At 41.2% G+C, this 19,691-nt stretch overlaps 1 protein-coding gene and 1 long non-coding RNA gene across 5 annotated transcripts in view; one reads left to right on the top strand and one right to left on the bottom strand.

Moving 5' to 3' along the window:
* The window catches only part of LOC125630663 (uncharacterized), a 76,647-nt gene extending 76,058 nt beyond the window's left edge, over nucleotides 1–589 (bottom strand). The window contains exon 1 of the long non-coding RNA XR_007354737.2: nucleotides 521–589. This is a non-coding gene — a long non-coding RNA (uncharacterized LOC125630663). The remainder of the gene's footprint in view (nucleotides 1–520) is intronic.
* The window catches only part of GRM8 (glutamate metabotropic receptor 8), a 487,038-nt gene continuing 467,906 nt past the window's right edge, over nucleotides 560–19,691 (top strand). For 2 of the 4 annotated variants that reach the window (XM_048836886.2, XM_048836885.2), the window contains exons 1-2: nucleotides 562–1,036; nucleotides 9,682–10,529. In XM_048836886.2, the coding sequence (XP_048692843.1) occupies nucleotides 10,020–10,529 (510 nt within the window). In that variant the 5' untranslated portion in view covers nucleotides 562–1,036; nucleotides 9,682–10,019. Of the gene's footprint in view, nucleotides 1,037–1,205; nucleotides 1,646–9,681; nucleotides 10,530–19,691 lie in introns of those variants that run through there. The other 2 variants (XM_048836888.2, XM_048836887.2) reach the window with 2 other exon arrangements.

Here is a 19,691-nt window from a genome sequence, read left to right as displayed (position 1 = left end):
GCCCTGCGGAGCCTCGGGTACAGACCAAGAGGCGGCCACTCAAGGCACCTGCAAACTTTGATGGGCAACTAAGGGGAGAGCAGCGCTGCTCTGACAGTGGCCTGCGGCCAGCTGCTTGTCAATTTCCACGCGCGGGCCACGTGTTCATCGATGGCCCGGTGAGTGTTATTTATTGATCACAGACCAGCACCACCCGCAGCCTCAGGAGTGCCCCGCCCAAAGGGTTCCCTCGCTGTGTCTGAATGACTTAACAGCTCTTCCCTGGGCTGAAGCTAGGAGGGTGACTAGACAGCAAATGTGAAAAATCAGGAGGGGGGGGGGTAATAGGAGCTTATATAGGAAAAAGACCCCCCAAATCGGGACTGTACCTATCAAATCGGGACAGCTGGTCACCCTAGCTGGAGCTAACAGCCATGTTCCTTAGGAGCCCATATGTTTCCCCCGCCTTATCTCCCTCCCTTCCCCCCCAGCCGTAATTGGCTTTCACTGCAAATCAAACCTGATAGAAACACTTGTTTACCTGAACGTTGTGGTCTCAGGCCGCTGCCCTGGGGAAGGAAGGGTGTGTGTGTGTGTGTGTGTGTGTGTGTGTGTGTGTGTTAACTGCAGTGTGTGCAAAAGGAGGCGAAAGCTTGTAAGGGAGGCCGGGTACCTCAATCTGAGCCTTCATAGCCAGATCCAGGGGGCTTCCTACCGGTGGGGTTGGTTTAGTCTGCATCCCAGATGTGATTTGCTTGGCGCTAAACGGCGGGGATTAGCCTGCGAGTTCCCGAGCAGGGAAAGCTCCCTTTGCCCCTGGCCAGGCTGAGTGCCTGATAAGCAGTGGATTAGGAGGAGAGTTAGACAGACCAATAGCGGCTGCCAGTGGGTGTATTTGTTATTCACATGGAAGAGACTTCGCGTCGTGCTCTGGAATCGCTGCCTCTTTCAGCACCAAGAACAGCTACAAGGGCAGCTCCTCTGGCGCCGGCATGCACTGACATGGGGCCGAGAGCCCCGAGCCGGCTCCTTTCCACCAGCTTCTTCCGGAGCCAGGGTAAGACCCCGGGGGGGAGCGTGTGTGCGTAGGGAGCCAAAGCCCCCGCTAGGCTAGGAGCGCGGGGGCTGCAGCTATTTGTCCAAGTGTTGGATGCATCAAGTTGGCCCGTTCTTGGAGTTTGGTGATTTGATGTACTGCGAGGGGGAGGGAATTAATTGGTGTATCCAAACACAGGCTGGAGACTGGGGAGAGTAGATCAATGGTCCTTTGCTTAGGTTTATTTCAAATGCCAAGAGGAGGCAACCCAGAGCTCAGCAAAGCAGTTGGGCTAAGAGATCGGCACTGAGGTTTACACTACAAGCGGTCCCCTAAAAGTTTTTTTCCTGGGGTGTTTTTGGGGGGCGAGGAGGCTGGTTTTGCTTGGCTGCTCGACAGTGTTCTGCAGCAGCATGGAAATCGCTCTCCGGGCTACCTGTCCCGGTCTGAGCTCCTGCCCCTTCAGCTGACGTTCCCGGGAAAGATAGCTGAGACTCGGATTGTAGAGAAACTACCGAATGCTATTTCCCAACGGTAGGTTAGGGCAGCTTTGATTAATTCCGGGGACTCCTTCCACCGTTTCTCAGCAATACGGATATGCAACTATTTTTCATCGATTGGAGGCTCAAGGTACTTGTACCGGGGTTTTTTTTGGTGGGGGCGGGGGAAGGAGAGAGGGAAGTCAACAAATAACCGTCAATGCAAGTTTTGTCCTAGTTAATATCTTCTGCTAGAAGAGACTCGTATCTGCCTGATTTGTGGGGCTTGAAATAGCCCGGACTTTTATTGTCAATTTCCTCCTAAAGCCAGCTCGAATCAAACGGCACGTTAAAAAGACAATGAGCAAAGAACCATCCTAACAAGGACATTTGTAACCCTGAATTTCAAGATTCCACCCCCCTTCCTCCTTTAAATGTAGCCTATTATAAACCACAAAGAGGGGCAATTTTCCCTTACAAGCACCTGATCTTTCCAGCTCCTTATTTGCTTCAGTTTCTGCGCGCTGGGCGGATAAAATCACATTAAGTATTTAACCTGTTTATTCAGTGCGTAGTAATAAACGTTGGGTGAGTGCAGGAAGCTTCTGCCACAAACTTCGATTCTAGCAGGGTGGGAATATGCAGGGCTGGGACGCGTAGGTGAGGGCACCAAGGATTCCCTTCTTTCTGTTATTTTCAGTAGCTTTCCCCCCCCCCCCCTTTTTTTAAAGCAGCCTGATGCTGTCCCCTTTCCCCAGCGTTAGGTAATTCGAATCCCAGGCACCACCAGAAAGGAGCGGGGCGCAATGTTTGCTAGAAGACAGAAAGCCCCCTTAGCAATACTGAACCCAAATCCATCTGCTCAGCGAAACAGTACGAAGATCCTTCGCAGCTTGTTCAAAGCTGCTGAAAATATATACTAGAGCCCCACAAGATACTGGCTGGCTGACAAGTGCCGGCTTGTGTCAATGAAACAGCCACCAAACTGCGCAAGATATGACAGAACCCCCCTGAGAGCCAGCACGAATTACTTCAATCCGGTTGCAAGCGTTTATTTGGGGGGGGGGTGGATAGATATCTGAGGGGGCACGATGGGGGGGGAATCCCTCTGCTCCCTTGATGTTTCGCACAATACTCAACCCAAAATAAGGCTGTTAATAGAGAGGAATCTGCACCTCTCCAAAGTAATCTCACCTCTGTTTCTGAAGTGTTAGCTCTCCCACTGGATGATGAGTCTTTTCACAGCATTGTGCATGTGTTTAATGTGAGAGTCATAAAGTGTTTGCAAGGGCTGCATGGATAACACATTAACCGCCTCCCCCCCCATGAAAATCGATTACCGATCCGAATTGCATGCAGACCCGACACCGCATTGACATTTGGCTTTGGAAAGCTTCTGACCTTTGGGGTTGTGGGATTCGTTAAAAGAATATTTGCTTTCCCCTCAATAATAACCTAGCCCATTAAAAGGGACCACTTAATTTAAGGAGAAAATGAAATCGTCTGTAGCTGTGCAGAGAGGCTAGTGATCATGTATAACCAAATGGCGGAAAGTTTATTTCACGTTAGATTTTTTTTTTAATTAACTGTAATGAACAACAGGAGCCTTCGGTTCTAATCTGGTCATTTGCATAACTACCTTGCACGCGATTATTTAGGTTCCAAGGAAGATTGGTGGGTAGTAAAATAGTTAAAATACTACAGCCGCTAATGATAATGAAAGACGCCGGAGTAGTGGGGATAGCTTAGTTTAGTGTGTTAATAGAATTCCTCAATAACAGAAGCCAATTGGTATGGTCGACGTGAGCGTGGGAAGATAAAAATGGCTTAGTTTAGTAAAAGTAGAGAACAATAGAGGGCTCCCTGCTAAGAAGGCTCACACCCTAGGTAGTGGTTGATGTGTGTGTCATTTAGCAGGAAAAATCGGTGAAACGCAGCTTATCCTATTCCGCGGCTGAAAGGGTTACTGGACCTTTTCACTGGGCAGTAGAGGACCCTTCCAGGTGGAACAAGTCTAAAAGACCGAGTTTATGTTTAAGCACGGTGAGGTGGAATCTCCTTCCTTAGAAGTTTTTAAGGTCAGGCTTGACAAAGCCCTGGCTGGGATGATTTAATTGGGGATCGGTCCTGCTTTGAGCAGGGGGTTGGACTAGATGACCTCCTGAGGTCCCTTCCAACCCTGATATTCTATGATTCTAGGTGCTGGGATGACAAAAGCTACAGAAGTACCCAGTATCGCTATTCATATAAAGGCAGCCAGGAAAGAAGAGGGAAAGGAAAGATCTGCCACAAAGAAAGCAAATGAGGATGCTGGATGTTTCAGCTGAGATATTGGCTGTGCAAAGTGAAGCTGCTGATAGACAGCTTTGACTGCGTCTTGGCACTTGCGCAGCCAGTAACCCAAGTTGGCAATGACCGTGGCAGTGTGAGGATGGTAATCTTTATGTTGGGATGTCATGATTCTTGAGCGATATGGGAAGTCCCTTAGGCACAAGCAGATTTTCCTTTTAATATTAACTTTCCTGTGCCACCAAATTATTTTTCGTGGACAAATATATTTCTCAGAGCTGTTGCGGGGAAAAAAAAAATCCTATTCTGCACTTACATTTGAGTTCCCCACTGTCCCTGTTAGGGTGTTCCAGATCCTCGATGAAGCACAGAATCTTGCTCTAAACTACAGCAACAGCTGGTGGCCAGAGATTTGAACTCTGGTGAAGAAACTCCTCTAGGCTGACCTGGAAAATCTCCCTGCTCTTCTTCACCTGTTAGACCAGGGGTGAAAAATCAAGTCTGAAAGGTGTGAATATTGATCGAGTTTGTTCAGTTGTAAGACCAGTCAGGGACAGAGAGACGTGCTTACTATGATTTTCCTTTGGAAGATTTATCTATTAGCTTTAAACTTATATTAGGCCCACACTTCCAGAGGATTTGTTTTGACTTTTAAAGATAGCTTGTTTAAAAGATGGAGATTCACAGGGTAGGATGTGAAGGCAGAAGCTCTGGCGGTACTTGAAGTTGCCTTGAAAAGAGTCTGAAATAGACTGATCTGAGACATTTCTCCCATGCCGTACAATGAAAAAATCCAGTCATGTGGACTGGATGCTGATGGTGACTTGCCTTGTTTTTTTTATTGTGTAAAGGGTTCCCTCAGCAGGAAGAAGTGATACATCCTTTCCCATAGGACTGAAGTAAATGGGACTACCATAAATAAGGAGTACTCCTCAGGGGTGCTGGAACAATTTGTGTAGTAGGGGTGCTGAGGGTCATGGAACCAAACTGTAAACCCTGTATATGATGGAAACCACTTTAAGCTGGGGGTGCAGCAGCACCTCTAGTTCCAGGACCTAAGGTACTCCTTTAAGTTAGCGTTTTCAGAGTCCGGGCCTAAGACTTCCACAATCCACTTACATTGATTCTTTTTGTTAACAATCTGCTTTTATATGAAATTAGAATTGTAGTGTTCAACTGGCAACACCTTTACGTGATATTCACATATTTTCTCATCACTGATTATAGTACAGTACAAAAGAAAATATTTCCCAGGAAAATGAGTGTTAGCATAAAAAGGAGGAAGATAACAGTCTGTTACTGTACAAATCTTATTTTCATATTATAAAGAGGGAAGTCAAAAATACTTGCAAGACCCTCTCCCCAAAATTTTGGAAAGGAAGGTTTTTATATTTTCATTTCATTTCAGGTTCTCATAAATCTGAACAATTTTGTGGGTTATCACTTGAAAAGAAGGTAAATTTGAGCGCAAAAAGCCTCTCCTTTTCTCAAAAAATATTCTTTTTTAAAAACAAAATTTTGATATAACAGTTTTATTCTGATGTAGATCAAATTTCCCATTAAAATATGCAAAATTCCATATGACTTAATGAAAACCTCATCAACTCTTCAAAATGCTGTGAAAAGTGAAATCAGGGAAATGTGAAATAGCCTCAAACATAATTGCCAATATTTTCTAATAGAAAAAAATTGCTCTTTTCACACAGTCCCAGTAGAGTCATGTCTGTTAAACTGTCTAACAGGTCATCGAGATAAAGATCCATGAAACTAGAGCAGTGGTTTTCAAACTGCAGGTTGTGACCCAGAACTGGGTCATGGAATGTAAGGCACTGGGTCGCGGTGGCTCTGGTCAGCACCACCGACCAGGCCGTTAAAAGTCCCATCGGCGATGCTGCCTGGATAAAGCAGGCTAGTCCCTACCTGTTCTGACACCATGCCGTGCTCCGCAAGCAGCCAGCAGCAGGTCCAACTCCTAGGCGGGGGAGCCACGGGGCTCGGCGCGCTGCCCCTGCCCCGAGCACTGGCCAGTGGGAGCTAGGGAGTGGGGTGGTGCCTGCGGCTGAGAGCCATGCAGAGCCACTTGCATACCTCCACCTAGGACCCGGACCTGGTGCTGGCTGCTTCCGGGGCGCAATGCAGTCTGTGATGCCAGGACACGCAGGAAGCCTGCCTTAGCACTCCCGCTGCCCCGCTGACCAGGAGCTGCCTGAGGTAATCCTGCGCCCCAACTCTGCCCCAGCCCTGAGCCCCCCGCCAAACTAGGAGCCCCTTCCTGCACCCCAAAGCCTTCATTCCCAGACCCATCCCACAGCCCTTACCCCAACCCTCTGCTCTGAGCCCCTCCTACACCCCAAACCCCTCATCCCCAGCTCCGTTGGGTCGTGGGCATCAACAATTTTCTTCAACTGGGTGAGCAGAAAAAAAGTTTGAAAACCACTGTACTAGAGGAAACATATTTCCCTATTTGTAATGCATAGAGTGCTACTTGAAATCACAGCATGGGCATAAATGATTTTAAGAATATTTTTTGTGGGAGGATCTCTTCATGATATTTGTATTCATTTTAGCTGACACTACTGTAAATTAAAGGTCACTCTTTCAGTAGTTTTGTTTCCAAAATATAGCCACTTCATTATTAACCCATTTCATTATTTATCATTTCAGCTCATTATTTAGAGTTCATTAATATAAAGAACTCCAGTAACGAGACTGACTAGTGTAGAAGTAATGAGTTTGTGATCAGAATAATGAACAGTCCTATTACATAATATGCATGCGCACACACTGTCATTGTAGTATTCATGAGACCTTGCTTAGAACAAGAGTGAACTCCAGTATGTACTGAGCCTAAATCTTCTTTAACCATGCTTTACCAAACAAGAAATAGTAATATTCTTAAAGATCTGGGTGATTGCTGAAGGAATTACTTTCAGAAGTTAAACATTATCCTAGTTCCATTATAAAAGCTTCCACCTCCCCCCCTTCACCCTAACCCCACCTATTTATGTATTAAAATGAATGTACATGATAATCTATAGAAATTTGTACTGTAAACTTTGCTTTAAAAAGGACTTAAATTCAGTTACTACCAGATACAATTTTAAGGGAATTAAGAGCAAGCAACCTGTGATCTTTTATGTTGACTTGAAGTGAAGTTCCATGATGCACTTCCTCTTGAATCTATATGCTCAGTGCTGAGGAGATGTGTACATTTCTTCTCTGAAGTTATTTCCCAGTGAGCACTGACTACCACTATAAAAAACCTGGTAAATTGGGAACACATTTGGATTAATCCAGATTTATGGTCATACAGAAAGGGATTATATTGTACTTTGAATGGAAACGCTGAACATGAAACACAATTGTGTGGATTTATGGCACAGAAGGTCAATATTTTTCATATAACTAAAAAGCATTGATAAAAATGACATGAATTTAGATAAAACTTTCAACTTAGCTATACAGGCTCACAAAACATAGTTGTAAAACTTTATCAATATAGCCAAAGTGATTTGATACAAATAAATTAAGCAATATAATACAAGCTTTGATTTCTTAGAAGACATACAATAAGACTAAATCTATTAAAGTTTAAAATTAATGCTTTATGAAGAATGTCCCTTCCATTTTATAGGTAAGTTATGGCATTAACATCATGAAATATACATTTCTTTTTGAAAATTAACAACATCTAGCGATAGAATGCATGATGACTAATACTCAAGTATTACATAATATTGCAAAATGCTGCTTATGAGATTTCTTTAACCTTCGAATTATTCTAAACTTACTCATCCTAGATAAGCTACTGGGCCCACTTGTACTCCCAAAAATCCTTTAGAAGTCAAGCCCACTGTGTTTGACCTACCACTGTACATGTTTATAAGGATTGATACCTATTTTCAAAGCTTCCATTTCTGAGTAGAATATTCTTCATTAGAAATGGACTTTGGTCTAACCATCCCACCAAACGGCACACGGAAAAAAAGCAGCAGTTTTCTTATCAATATTCTGAGACATTTTAAATTCTCTACTCTTGCCTCCAAAATTTCAGCATATTGTTAAATATGAGCTGTTTTAAATGTTGTTAATTCAAAGAACTGATTCTGAAATCCTTGAAAAGTGGTGCTAGTATGTCTAGTCTAAAGACTTGGCTGTTCAAAATGAACAAGGGATCAGTAAAAAAGTATCTCTGTAGATTACTTTAGATGTAGAGAAGCTCTTTTCTCTGGATGGTTAAGATGATCAGTTCCGATTGGTTAATGGTGCTCTTGTACTCATCAATATATTTTGAGCCAATTTCTGCCCTCAGTTATTCTGATGTAAATCAGGATCAACACAACTGAAGCTGATGCAGATTTGTACTTGGGTAACTGAGCGCAAATTTTGTCCTTCCATCTTTACAGCTGGAAGTAAACTCATTGGGCTAAAGCCTGCACTCATTTATACCTTGTATGTTTACAGAGAGGCCAATGAGATTATGTCAATCAGCACAGATTTTGATCCATTTAGATTCAATCCCCAACTAAACTCAAACAAACTAAATATTTAGAGGCATTGAAAGTCTTGTGCTTCATACACTTCGGCACTTTAATATTCCCAATGGCAGTGCTTTTATTCACACCAATTATACATAGTTCAATTTCAAGTCTTTGTTTTGTTACCGGATCATGGGGAGATACGTCTACGTAGGTGACACTCCACAACCAATCTTTTTCACAGGCCTTCAAACATCCATTATTTTAGAATTCTTCTGTAGCTTCTGTGATTTGAGTAAAATTTGTTTTGAGAAAATTGGGGAACAAAATAATATTTAGTGGAAGATGATCCGTTAAAGGGATTATAGAATCACATTTTGAATTATAATATATTATAGCACGTCATATTAAGACAAAGGGGGCTTAACCCCTCCCCCCCAAATATGATATCATTGGTACTTGTAACAAAATGCATTTGGAGCTAGACTTTTTAAAATACGGGTGCTAATTAGGTAATTTAAATGTCTAACTTTGTTAACTTGATTGTGTTAGTTTTTTAGTTACTGGTGCTTAATACCAAGATAATAGGTACCTTAGAAATATTTAAGATAGTGTCGCTCTGATTTTTAGATATAGGGTGAATTCCTGGCCCCATTCAAATCAGTGGGAGTTTTTCAATTAATGTTAGTGAAGGAAGGATTTCACCCCAATTTTGCACACACAAACTGCAAGCACAAAATGGAGGCCCTGATAATGTTGGGGCTCAAATTAAGTAAAATATATACCTTATCTGGTAAAATATAGTGTGAAACTTTTGCTTGGGAACTCTATTATTTTTCCATTAAATATATTCAGAGTTTGAAATTATTATTGTTTATGGAGCACTATAGATATACATGGACCTGAACAGAAAGTGAGTTGTGCCAGAGAAGTAACACAGTTACTATCAAGTGCTGCAAAAACTCAAGTGTGTGCTTAACTTTATGCACATTAGTAGGCTGCTGAATTCAATGAGACTAGTAAGTGTAAATCTTTGCAGGGGAAGAGCCTTAGACTGTAATAGAATGAATGGGTCCAATACAATATATTATTTAATATATTGCAGAATAAAACCCAAAGAGGTATATAGTCTTTGTATCTAAATGTTTCATGCAGTGCAATTGTAAATAAATATTACTGATCTGACTGAGCATCAAGCTAGGTTTTGTTACCTCAGTGTTGCTTCTGCTTTGCTGGTATCATCAATCTCTCAGCTTTTAGTACAGTACAACCAGGTGTTCAAATTCACAGTGGGCCAAGAATGAGTCCCTTACATAATGTGGAAAGTAAAACCTAGGCAATGTAACTCATATTCCAAAGTAAATACTGTTGACAAGAGCAAAACTGCTGAACTTAATAATATTTTTCACTGATTTTTCAGGAGTACCTCAGCTGCAGGGCAAAATGCAAGGACATGAGTCGTTGACTTCCTCCCAGCGTCAGAGCCATAGATATTAATCTGTATTTCAACATCAATCTACAATAGCTGAAAACACCTCACCACAAAACAAATTAACCCATGGTACTGATGGACATTTTTTGTAAAACATATTTTAAGAACTTTTGTTGAGATCTATTTTCTACTTGTGGCACAGTTCTATATTGTTACTTATTGGGCACTGATGGTAGCTTTCAGAAGGTGCTGCTTCAAATGGTCCACCTCCTCTTTTAGCAAGAAGGAACTTCGGGTCTTGGATAGCAACAACATCTTCAGGAAAAATGGTATACGAAGGAAAGCGGCTCGTCTCCTGCCATTGTTTCTTCCTAGTAACAGCCAAATTCTACTGGATACTCAGTATGATGCAAAGAACTCATGGCCAGGAATATGCCCACTCTATTCGATTGGATGGGGACATCATCTTGGGAGGACTGTTCCCTGTCCATGCAAAAGGGGATAGAGGGGTGCCTTGTGGGGAGCTGAAGAAGGAGAAGGGGATCCACAGACTAGAGGCAATGCTATATGCAATAGATCAGATCAATAAGGACCCTGATCTTCTTGCCAATATCACTTTAGGTGTCCGGATCCTAGATACTTGTTCCAGGGACACTTATGCATTGGAGCAGTCCTTAACGTTTGTGCAAGCTTTGATAGAGAAAGATGGTTCAGATGTGAAATGTGCTAATGGAGACCCACCTATTTTCACTAAGCCAGACAAGATATCAGCTGTAATAGGTGCTGCTGCAAGTTCTGTATCCATCATGGTTGCTAATATTTTAAGACTTTTTAAGGTAGGTAAAGTTTTCTACTCTTCATTTAAATACCAACCATCATGATGATAAGTAATATGACTGTGGTATTTCCATTTTCAAAAATAAAGGGCCAAAATTAGAAGTTCTTTCTTAGTTATTTCTCAGACAAAACATCGAGCAATGACAGAAGGCACATTCTTCTAGATGCAGGGTGCCTCTTGCGAAGTGCTAAGCACCCTTAACTCTCGTTGGCTACACTAGGCATTGCGAGTTCTCAGCATCTTGCACGAATCACTCAGTACATCAGCCCTGAGCAAACACAATGGAATTTCACTCAAACTGTGTACTTGTTAATATCATGACTGCCCTACTGTTTAGTCCAGGGGACAGATTACATGTATAGCACCTCTGACTGCAATAGAGCAAAAGGGGCTACTCGTGTGTAAGATGCCTAGGATTGTCAATGTTTGCTTCATAACTTAGTATTTTCAAGGGTCTAGAACTCAGTAGTTAAATTTCATCTCGGGGAAACTGTTTTCTTAGAAGGAAAAATTCTGCCAGGAGTTAAACCCATATATAGAGTCTCATCTAATCTGCTAGGAGTTAGGAACATTATTAAATATATGATCTTTCTAAAAGAAAACAGAGTTGTCCTTTTAAGAATTTCTTCTATCCTGGGGGGAGTATCTGGCAAGTAACTAGACCATAAATCAGGCTAATCATGCTGGATACTTTGAAAACAAAAATTCTAAGGGTATGAAGTTTTATAAATTGGCTATCACACCTGTATTATTTTACCATCAGATCTGAGAGCTGAAAGGCATAACAGGGAATCCCTGGGATACTCTCACAGGCCAGTGTTTTATATTGGATGTGTACCTGCTCCACACTTGGACAAATGGACCCTCATCTAGGAAGAGTTTTGAATAAAAAAGGGGACAATTGTCGCATGTTGCCCCACTAGTTGAGAACTCACTGTTCAAAGCCTGGGATAAATGTTAGGCCAGTTCACTTGAAGCATTTACTTATCGTCCTCAGCTGGAGTGTAGTTACTGTAAATGTTGCATACCTGTATCTGCAGACATGCATTTGTTAAAGTAAAGGTTTTAATTTAAACACAAGCAGTTGTCGTCAAGAATGGAAGACAGACTTGGCACATACTCTTGAGTACTTCAGTTCCATATAGTTTTTTGGGGAGCAGTTTGAGACAGATGTAGTCACATCCTCGTATGTCATGCTATTTAAAGTGGTATCATACAGTTTATTAAAATCTACTGTGCTAAAAATTCCAAATGGAAGAAGCATCTCTTGGCGTAAACATACTTTTATATAAAAATGAGGTATGCACTATGGCCTTACTCAGAAAAGCACTTAAAGTGATTAAGGTCTGAAGTTTTATTGACATTTTATTGACATTTAACATATACTTAAAGTTAATAGTGAATAGATGTCAGATTTCTTACATGTTTAAACATGTGCTGAAGTGCCTTGCTGAATTAGGAACTGTGCCTTTTTAGCTTCAATGAGATATGCCACATGCTAGTGATTAATGTGACCCCTTCTCACATGAGGCCTATTCCAAAGTCCACTGATGTCATCAACTTGTGAAGTTTCACAAATGTTGGATGAACATAATGGGTCCAATTTTTGTTTAACTAGTTACGGACTATACTTTCCAGATTCCTCCTTGGTTTAACTCCCCTGACTTAAATGGAATTACACCATGGATGAAATTGACTCAGAAAGTCTGAAAATATAACAGGCTATACAGTATTCATGCAAAATGAGCCTGCCTCCATGGCTTTCAAAGGGTTTGGGTCAGGCCCAATATGCAAAGAGGGTACATATCTTCACCTAATGGGATACAATAACCTTTCTAGAAATATTTTCAGTTTGGTCTTAGTGAAAAAAGGAGGTTAAATATAAAAATAACATGAAAATTATACTTGGGCCAGATTCACTCTTGCTTTGAACCTTGTGGCATTATTTATGTATGTGCAAAGTGGTTGTAAAATGCTACCATTCTGATGTGATACCATTTTACACTCACTCTACACATGTATAAATGACTATGCAAAGTTGCAAGACAATAGACCATCAGGCCCATTATCTCTTACTGTGACAAGCACCCCCAAAACATTACAAGTAGTTCTTTGTCAATAAGATGATTATGACTGAAAATAGTCTGTTGGAATGAGGAGAGAATGGCATGTTGGCCATACATTTTAATTCTTTATTTTTTGTCATTGCTCATCTTTTTTCTGTATTTAATTCTATGTTCTTCAGTACTAGAATTGACCCACTCTGCATATTTCCAAGACAAACAAATGAAAGGTTTAAATATAAATCCATTTGTAGGAGGACCAGATTATTACAAGTATATTTTCTCATTTAGAGAAATTAACTAGTGATTTGATTTGCATGTCTAGTCAAATGAAGTGTAGCGAAGCATCGTCTCTTCTCTTGAAATCTTAATCTTCCCGGTAAATTTCACAAGGTGATACCTTTTCCATTCAGACTAGTTACCAGTTTTGGTGGATCACTTCAATCCAAGAGTTGTGTTGACATACTATTCTTTGTCTTCATTGTGCTTCATTATGTTCTACAGTATAAACAGTTGAAAGGTGAGCCTGCCACATCTACACTTGTCAATTTGGATGGACGGATGAATGAATTCTAATCAATAAACTCAGCTGGAACTGATTGGGCAGCTAACATTTAATTTTAAAGTCTGCTTGATGGTAAATAGATAATGGTAAATTGAACGCTAAATGCTTCCAGTACACACAATGGCTGTAGTGTATGTCTGAAACTGTTACTGTCCCATTGCCTGTTAATAGTCATGCTGATTCCTTCCATTAAAACATCTTATCTCATTTCCTTAGGACTTGGTGCCCATTGAAACGCATGATAAACCCATTGAGTTCAGTGGTGCAGGAACAGGCACTTGCATGTTATCGAGACTATTGAGCTCAAATGTTTACGCCGCAGTTATATATCCCTGCAGCCAGGTGACCTGGACCAATGTGGCTGTGGTGCAGGTCTTTTATCACAACGTAGACATGCCCCAAAGCCTGTGATACTCTGGGTTATAAAATTGCAGTGTAGACATTTGGGCTCAGGCTGGAGCCTGGGGCTCTGGGGCTCTCCCCACTTTGAGTACCTTTCCCAGACCCAAAGAAGAGTTCCATGCAGCTTGAAAGCATGTCTCTCTCACCAACAGAGGTTGGTCCAATAAAAGATATGACCTCACCCACCTTGTCCCTCTAATATCCTGGGACCAACATGGCTACAACAATTTGCTTACTATAGCAATTTTGAAAATGATTATCTTCCTTGTTATTTATTAATTTTGGTGCATGTTTGATTGTTGAAAAAATCATAAGGAAGGAAAAAAGAAAAGGAGTACTTGTGGCACCTTAGAGACTAACAAATTTATTTGAGTATAAGCTTTCGTGAGCTACAGCTCACTTCATCAGATGCATTCAGGAAGGAAGGAATTTGAGTAGAACTTAGGATGACCAGCTAGCAAGTGTGAAAAATCAGGACAAGGTGTGTGTGTGTGTGAGTGGGATAAGAGGCGCCTATGTAAGACAAAGCCCCAAATATCGTGACTGTCCCTATAAATTGGTTTCAGAGTAACAGCCGTGTTAGTCTGTATTCGCAAAAAGAAAAGGAGTACTTGTGGCACCTTAGAGACTAACCAATTTATTTGAGCATGAGCTTTCGTGAGCTACAGCTCACTTCATCGGATGCATACCGTGGAAACTGCAGCAGACTTTATATATACACAGAGAATATGAAACAATACCTCCTCCCACCCCACTGTCCTGCTGGTAATAGCTTATCTAAAGTGATCATCAGGTTGGGCCATTTCCAGCACAAATCCAGGTTTTCTCACCCTCCACCCCCCCACACACAAATTCACTCTCCTGCTGGTGATAGCCCATCCAAAGTGACAACTCTTTACACAATGTGCATGATAATCAAGTTGGGCCATTTCCTGCACAAATCCAGGTTTTCTCACATCCCCCCCACCCCCATACACACACAAACCGAGTGAGTTTGTGTGTGTATGGGGGTGGGGGGGATGTGAGAAAACCTGGATTTGTGCAGGAAATAGCCCAACTTGATTATCATGCACATTGTGTAAAGAGTTGTCACTTTGGATGGGCTATCACCAGCAGGAGAGTGAATTTGTGTGTGGGGGGGTGGAGGGTGAGAAAACCTGGATTTGTGCTGGAAATGGCCCAACCTGATGATCACTTTAGATAAGCTATTACCAGCAGGACAGTGGGGTGGGAGGAGGTATTGTTTCATATTCTCTGTGTATATATAAAGTCTGCTGCAGTTTCCACGGTATGCATCCGATGAAGTGAGCTGTAGCTCACGAAAGCTCATGCTCAAATAAATTGGTTAGTCTCTAAGGTGCCACAAGTACTCCTTTTCTTTTTCCTATAAAATTGGGACATCTGGTCACCCTAGTAGAACTTGATTGTCTTTTTGAGCCACTCTGAAACCAGAGTAGAAGTATGTTTTCAATCATTTTAAGGGGGATTTCTTTCTGTCCTTTCTTCTAGCTTTACACTTCAGCTGAGAAGCAGCCTGTGCACTGGAGACTGGTTAAGTCTGTGTTGTAGGCAATTGGTTGATCGCAGGCCACGGTCACTATGAAAATTTGAGAGCGTGAGACTTAGACCCATCAAATTATTAGCTAGCTCTGAAAGTCAAGGTACACACAACACAAATGAGATTTTAAAATGTTCTATATTGATAGCAGTCTTTTGAGTTATGCCTGGTTGAATTCCTGTCTTTACTGGCAATAATCACACTGGCTGCTGAATGGACGTCTTTTTAATTGATGCCCTTTTTGAAGTTGTTAACCTATTAAATAATGCATAGCTCTGAAGTAATGGTCACTTTAATGCCTTTCTTAATGCAGAGTCACCTAGATTACCACTTCCACTCTTTGTTACTATTGAAGACAGTGTAGTAGACTAATTTAAGAAACTAAGCCTTGTAAGACATGCATTAGCTGTGAATTGAGAACAGCAAGAAGGAAAGAAGCCTATGAATTGTCTCAGATGCCACTAATTTGTCTTCTGAAGCCATGACAGCTAACTCCTGATTTCCATTATGCAATAAGATTGCAAATAACGTTCCGCTGCAGTCTTAATCAATATAGCATCACATGGCACCCCTCTGGGGAAAGCTCCTATTTACCCATTTAATTGATATAACACAGTTGCTGCTGAAAGAAGGAGACATCTCTCTTACGTTTAATTATAGACCCTGCACAAGTACCCTTAATGTACAAATTACATAGGATGATTTTTAATGTTTGCATGTTGGACTGGACTCAAAAGGTCTGATTCTGCAACCCTTACATGAGTAGGCCCATTGACATGAGTAGGACAACTTGCTTGATTAAAGGCGTCAGGATCAGACTCTATTTCAGTGCCACTTTAGGAAATATTCCCACTGATTTTATGCAAGCAGAAGAGAAAAATAATAATTATTAATATTTAACATTAATATAACACCATAGGGGTTGGTGATACTTTACAGGAAGACTTGGGGGTAGATTCTCAGTTGGTGAAAATCAACATAGCTCCAGAGCTGAGGATAAGGCCCATAGTCCTTGCCCCAAGAAGTTTGTGTTCTAGATAAGAAATTAGTGCTCAATAAATGTCACTACATATGGGGCCAGATGCTCAGCTGATGAAATCTATGTAGCTTTATTAAAGTCAGTGATCACCATCATACAAATCTGTGTTCCACACTATTTTCAAGATACATGTTATTCACCCATATTCCAACCATAACAGTTCTATTTAACAGCTTGAACCTGTAGTCTGAAGTCCAATATTACCTTAATGTGCACTCTGGAACTACTAAATGCAAGGACTGCATACTTTGCTAGATCTGCATGTGCAACTTATCAAGTGGAAATCTGTGATGAAATTATGGGTCATATATTAGATAGTTCAAGTATGAATATACGTATAAAGTGGTTACAAAAAGATTCTGAACAGTAGCTGCGTTTTTTTTATGCTGCTGTTGGTCAATTAAAAAAAAATTGATTCAACGACACAAAACACACGGGTCGATAAGCCTAGCTGATAAGCTGGTTGGCAACATAAACTGATTGATATTCATAGGATCCTTCTGTCTCAGTTTCTTTGCAAGAATTAAGCAGATTGGGGACCAAAGAGAGAGGCCCTGATCCTTGGCCAGTTTCCTGAAAAATTAGCCAAGTTACAGTTCTGGGTTTTTATGTTTATATATCTCCACCAACATCATATGGAGGTGGGTTTTTTTTCTTTTTCTTTTCTGTCAGCTGTTTGTCCAAGGGACTAGGTGTTAGATCACAGCTGTTGCAATGAGGCTGCTTGTTGTTACACTCTATACTACTCGAGGTGCTTGGTGCAAACTTTGTCTTGTCTTTATCTTTGTAGGAAGGGAAGGGAGAGGATGTGAAAGATGATGTTTAGATACATAGGGTACATCTACACTTCAAGCTGGGGATGTGATTTCCAGACCAAGGAGCCATTCTTGTGCCAGTTTGCTGAGAGCTACCAGGAATATGTCATCTCAAGCTGTGAATTATACCCCCAGCTTAAAGTGTAGACATATTCATAGATTCCAAGGCCAGAAAGGATCACTGATTGCATCTGACCTCCTATATATCACAGACCACAGAACTTCCCAAAAATAACTCCTTTTTGAACGAGAGCTTAACTTTTTAAAGAAAAATATCCATTTGGGATTTAAAAAATTGCCAGTGATGGAGAATCCATCAGGACCCTGGCAAATTGTTCCAATGGTTCACTACCCTCACTGTTAAAAATTTGTGCCTTTATTGCCAGCCCAAATTTATCAAGCTTCAACTTCCAACTGTTACATGCTTGACTTTAATAACAATGTGAGATGTCAAAAATAACAGGCTCAGATGGAATTATTAATCAAAGATTAATAGAGCACTACGCAGGACACAGAAAGAAAACATATTTCACCACCTTCTGTGAATGGTGAAAGGATGGCATTCTGTTCCTTCCCTATGTAACTGGAGGAATTCTGTCAGTGTTCATTTCCAATCTCACTCTCCAAACCTCTTTCCTTTTATAGGGTATGAGACAAAGAAATTCCTGTTGGAGAAAAAAATTACTTTCCCTTAATAGTTACTGTTTTCAATATCTCAGTTGACTTAATTATTAATGGAATTTCTTTTGTGATATCTTAGCTTATGTGATTGATAGGCTAAAGGATTTCCAGTTCCATTACTATTCAAAACACCTGTTGTGTTAAGACCTCCTACCATTTTGCAATGGGTCATTACTTCAGAAAACATCTGTGGTAACAAATAGCCCTTATCAATTACAAAGGATAATTGAGTTATAAGCACCTTCTTATTTATTACCCAGTCTAGTTTACTGTAATATAATTTTGTAGGTCCCTTCATTAGTTTTGAGGTGCTCTTTCTCTGGATGTGTGGACTCTCACAGACTTAGAGGTTTAGGAGATATTTAGGTACAACCCAGTACTTAACTACATGTATTCCTGAGCATTTTCATGTTCTAAGTTCAGTTTAAGGACAGCACTTTTTAGCGTCATAAATTCAGGGGACTAAATATATAGATACACAACATAAAAAGGATTTGGTTAACATATACAAGAATTCTGGGAGCTTAACATATAAAAATAATAAAGGTTAATATTTATTAACATAACCTTTGGATCTTATCGTGCCTTCATTTGCTAGATTAAAGCCCATTATCAAATATTTTTTCTCCACGTAGGTACTTACAGAATGTGATCAAGTCACCCCTTAATTGTCTCTTTGTTATGTAAATATAGTGATAGACCCAAGAAGCACAATCTAAGGCATGTTTTCTAATCCTTTAATCATTCTCTTAGCTCTTCTCTGAACTCCCTCCAATATATTAACATCCTTCTTAGCCCAGGGTTAATTGTTGTCTATTTTTCAGTTCCTGAAAGTGGCTGGAGATTTCACAGTACAAATAAGACATGGGGTGAGATTCTAAACTGCATCTTTGAGAACTCACAGCCCAGGGGGAGGTGGCCTAAAATGGATTTAAGTCACCTATGCACCCTCTGGATTGTAGGCTACTCTGGCTCTTTTACTTGATATAAAATGTCTGGAACAGTGGCGAAGATCTCGCCCATGATTCTTGCCCCAAAAAGCTTGCAATCTAATTCTGGACATAACAAAGAGGGATAATGAACATTAGAGAGGATTTTTTTTTTTTTGGTGGGGAAAAGAAGGGTGGATTACAAAATATGATGTCATAGCTCCTGAGTGAAGGCTAGGGCATAGTGTGCATTTATTTTTTATTTCAAGGTTTAGGGTTTCTAGTGGTAAGGGTAGATCTTATTACTGGCTACAGGTATAAGGCAGGTGCTTCTACCTTATAGCATAGCATCCCCTATTCTTCCAACAGAGAAAGTGTGGGTTCTGCATCTCTGTTGAGAATTTCTAATGTGGGGTATCTAGGTGTCAACTCAATTTTTATACTGAAAGAAAACAAATTTGCACAGAGTTTAAAAACTTTACCAGCCAAAGGTAGGGAGATGCAAATGGTGAGCTCCTACCATCCACAGCTGCTGAGTAAGGGTATTGGACTTTCTCTGTGGCTGCTGTCCAGCATCCTGCATGGAGGCTCCAGCTCCCATAGCAACCTCTGGCTGGTCAGTATTGGAAACACTTGAAGCTCCATCTCATTCTTGCTGCTGTAAAGCAGAAAGAGCTTTCTGTTCCTTCTCCCACCTCCAGACTCTTCTGGCTGTCGTGAGGACAGAGGATCTTCAATAGCCTACCCCTCTCCCCGAGCCTCCTCGCTGCTGAGAGGTACTCTATCACTCCATCTCTGGGCAAGCCATAGGGAACTTATATAACATTGTGAATCTTGAAGCGCGTCAGCATGCCTGTTTGCAATTATTACTTACACACAGGCGGCCAAATTCTGGGCCTGGTTTCCATGGTAATAAGGAGTTTGATAGCTCCATACGGCTGCGTAAACTGATGCTGGGGATGTTCTGTTTGTGAACACAGTGGGGAAAGGAGACAACCTGTAGTGGCAGACAATAGAGTAAATGAGCTGCACAGCTACCTACTCCTCTGGATTCCAGTGCAGGCGTTCCCCAGCTGAGGCTGCCACCAGAGCTCCTGCAGCTCTAGAA

This window comes from Caretta caretta, chromosome 1 (assembly GCF_965140235.1).
Source record: "Caretta caretta isolate rCarCar2 chromosome 1, rCarCar1.hap1, whole genome shotgun sequence".
Taxonomy (NCBI): Eukaryota; Metazoa; Chordata; order Testudines; family Cheloniidae; genus Caretta; species Caretta caretta.
The sequence above is the reverse complement of the archived record's forward strand: the minus strand, read 5'-3'. Positions and strand labels throughout refer to the sequence as shown.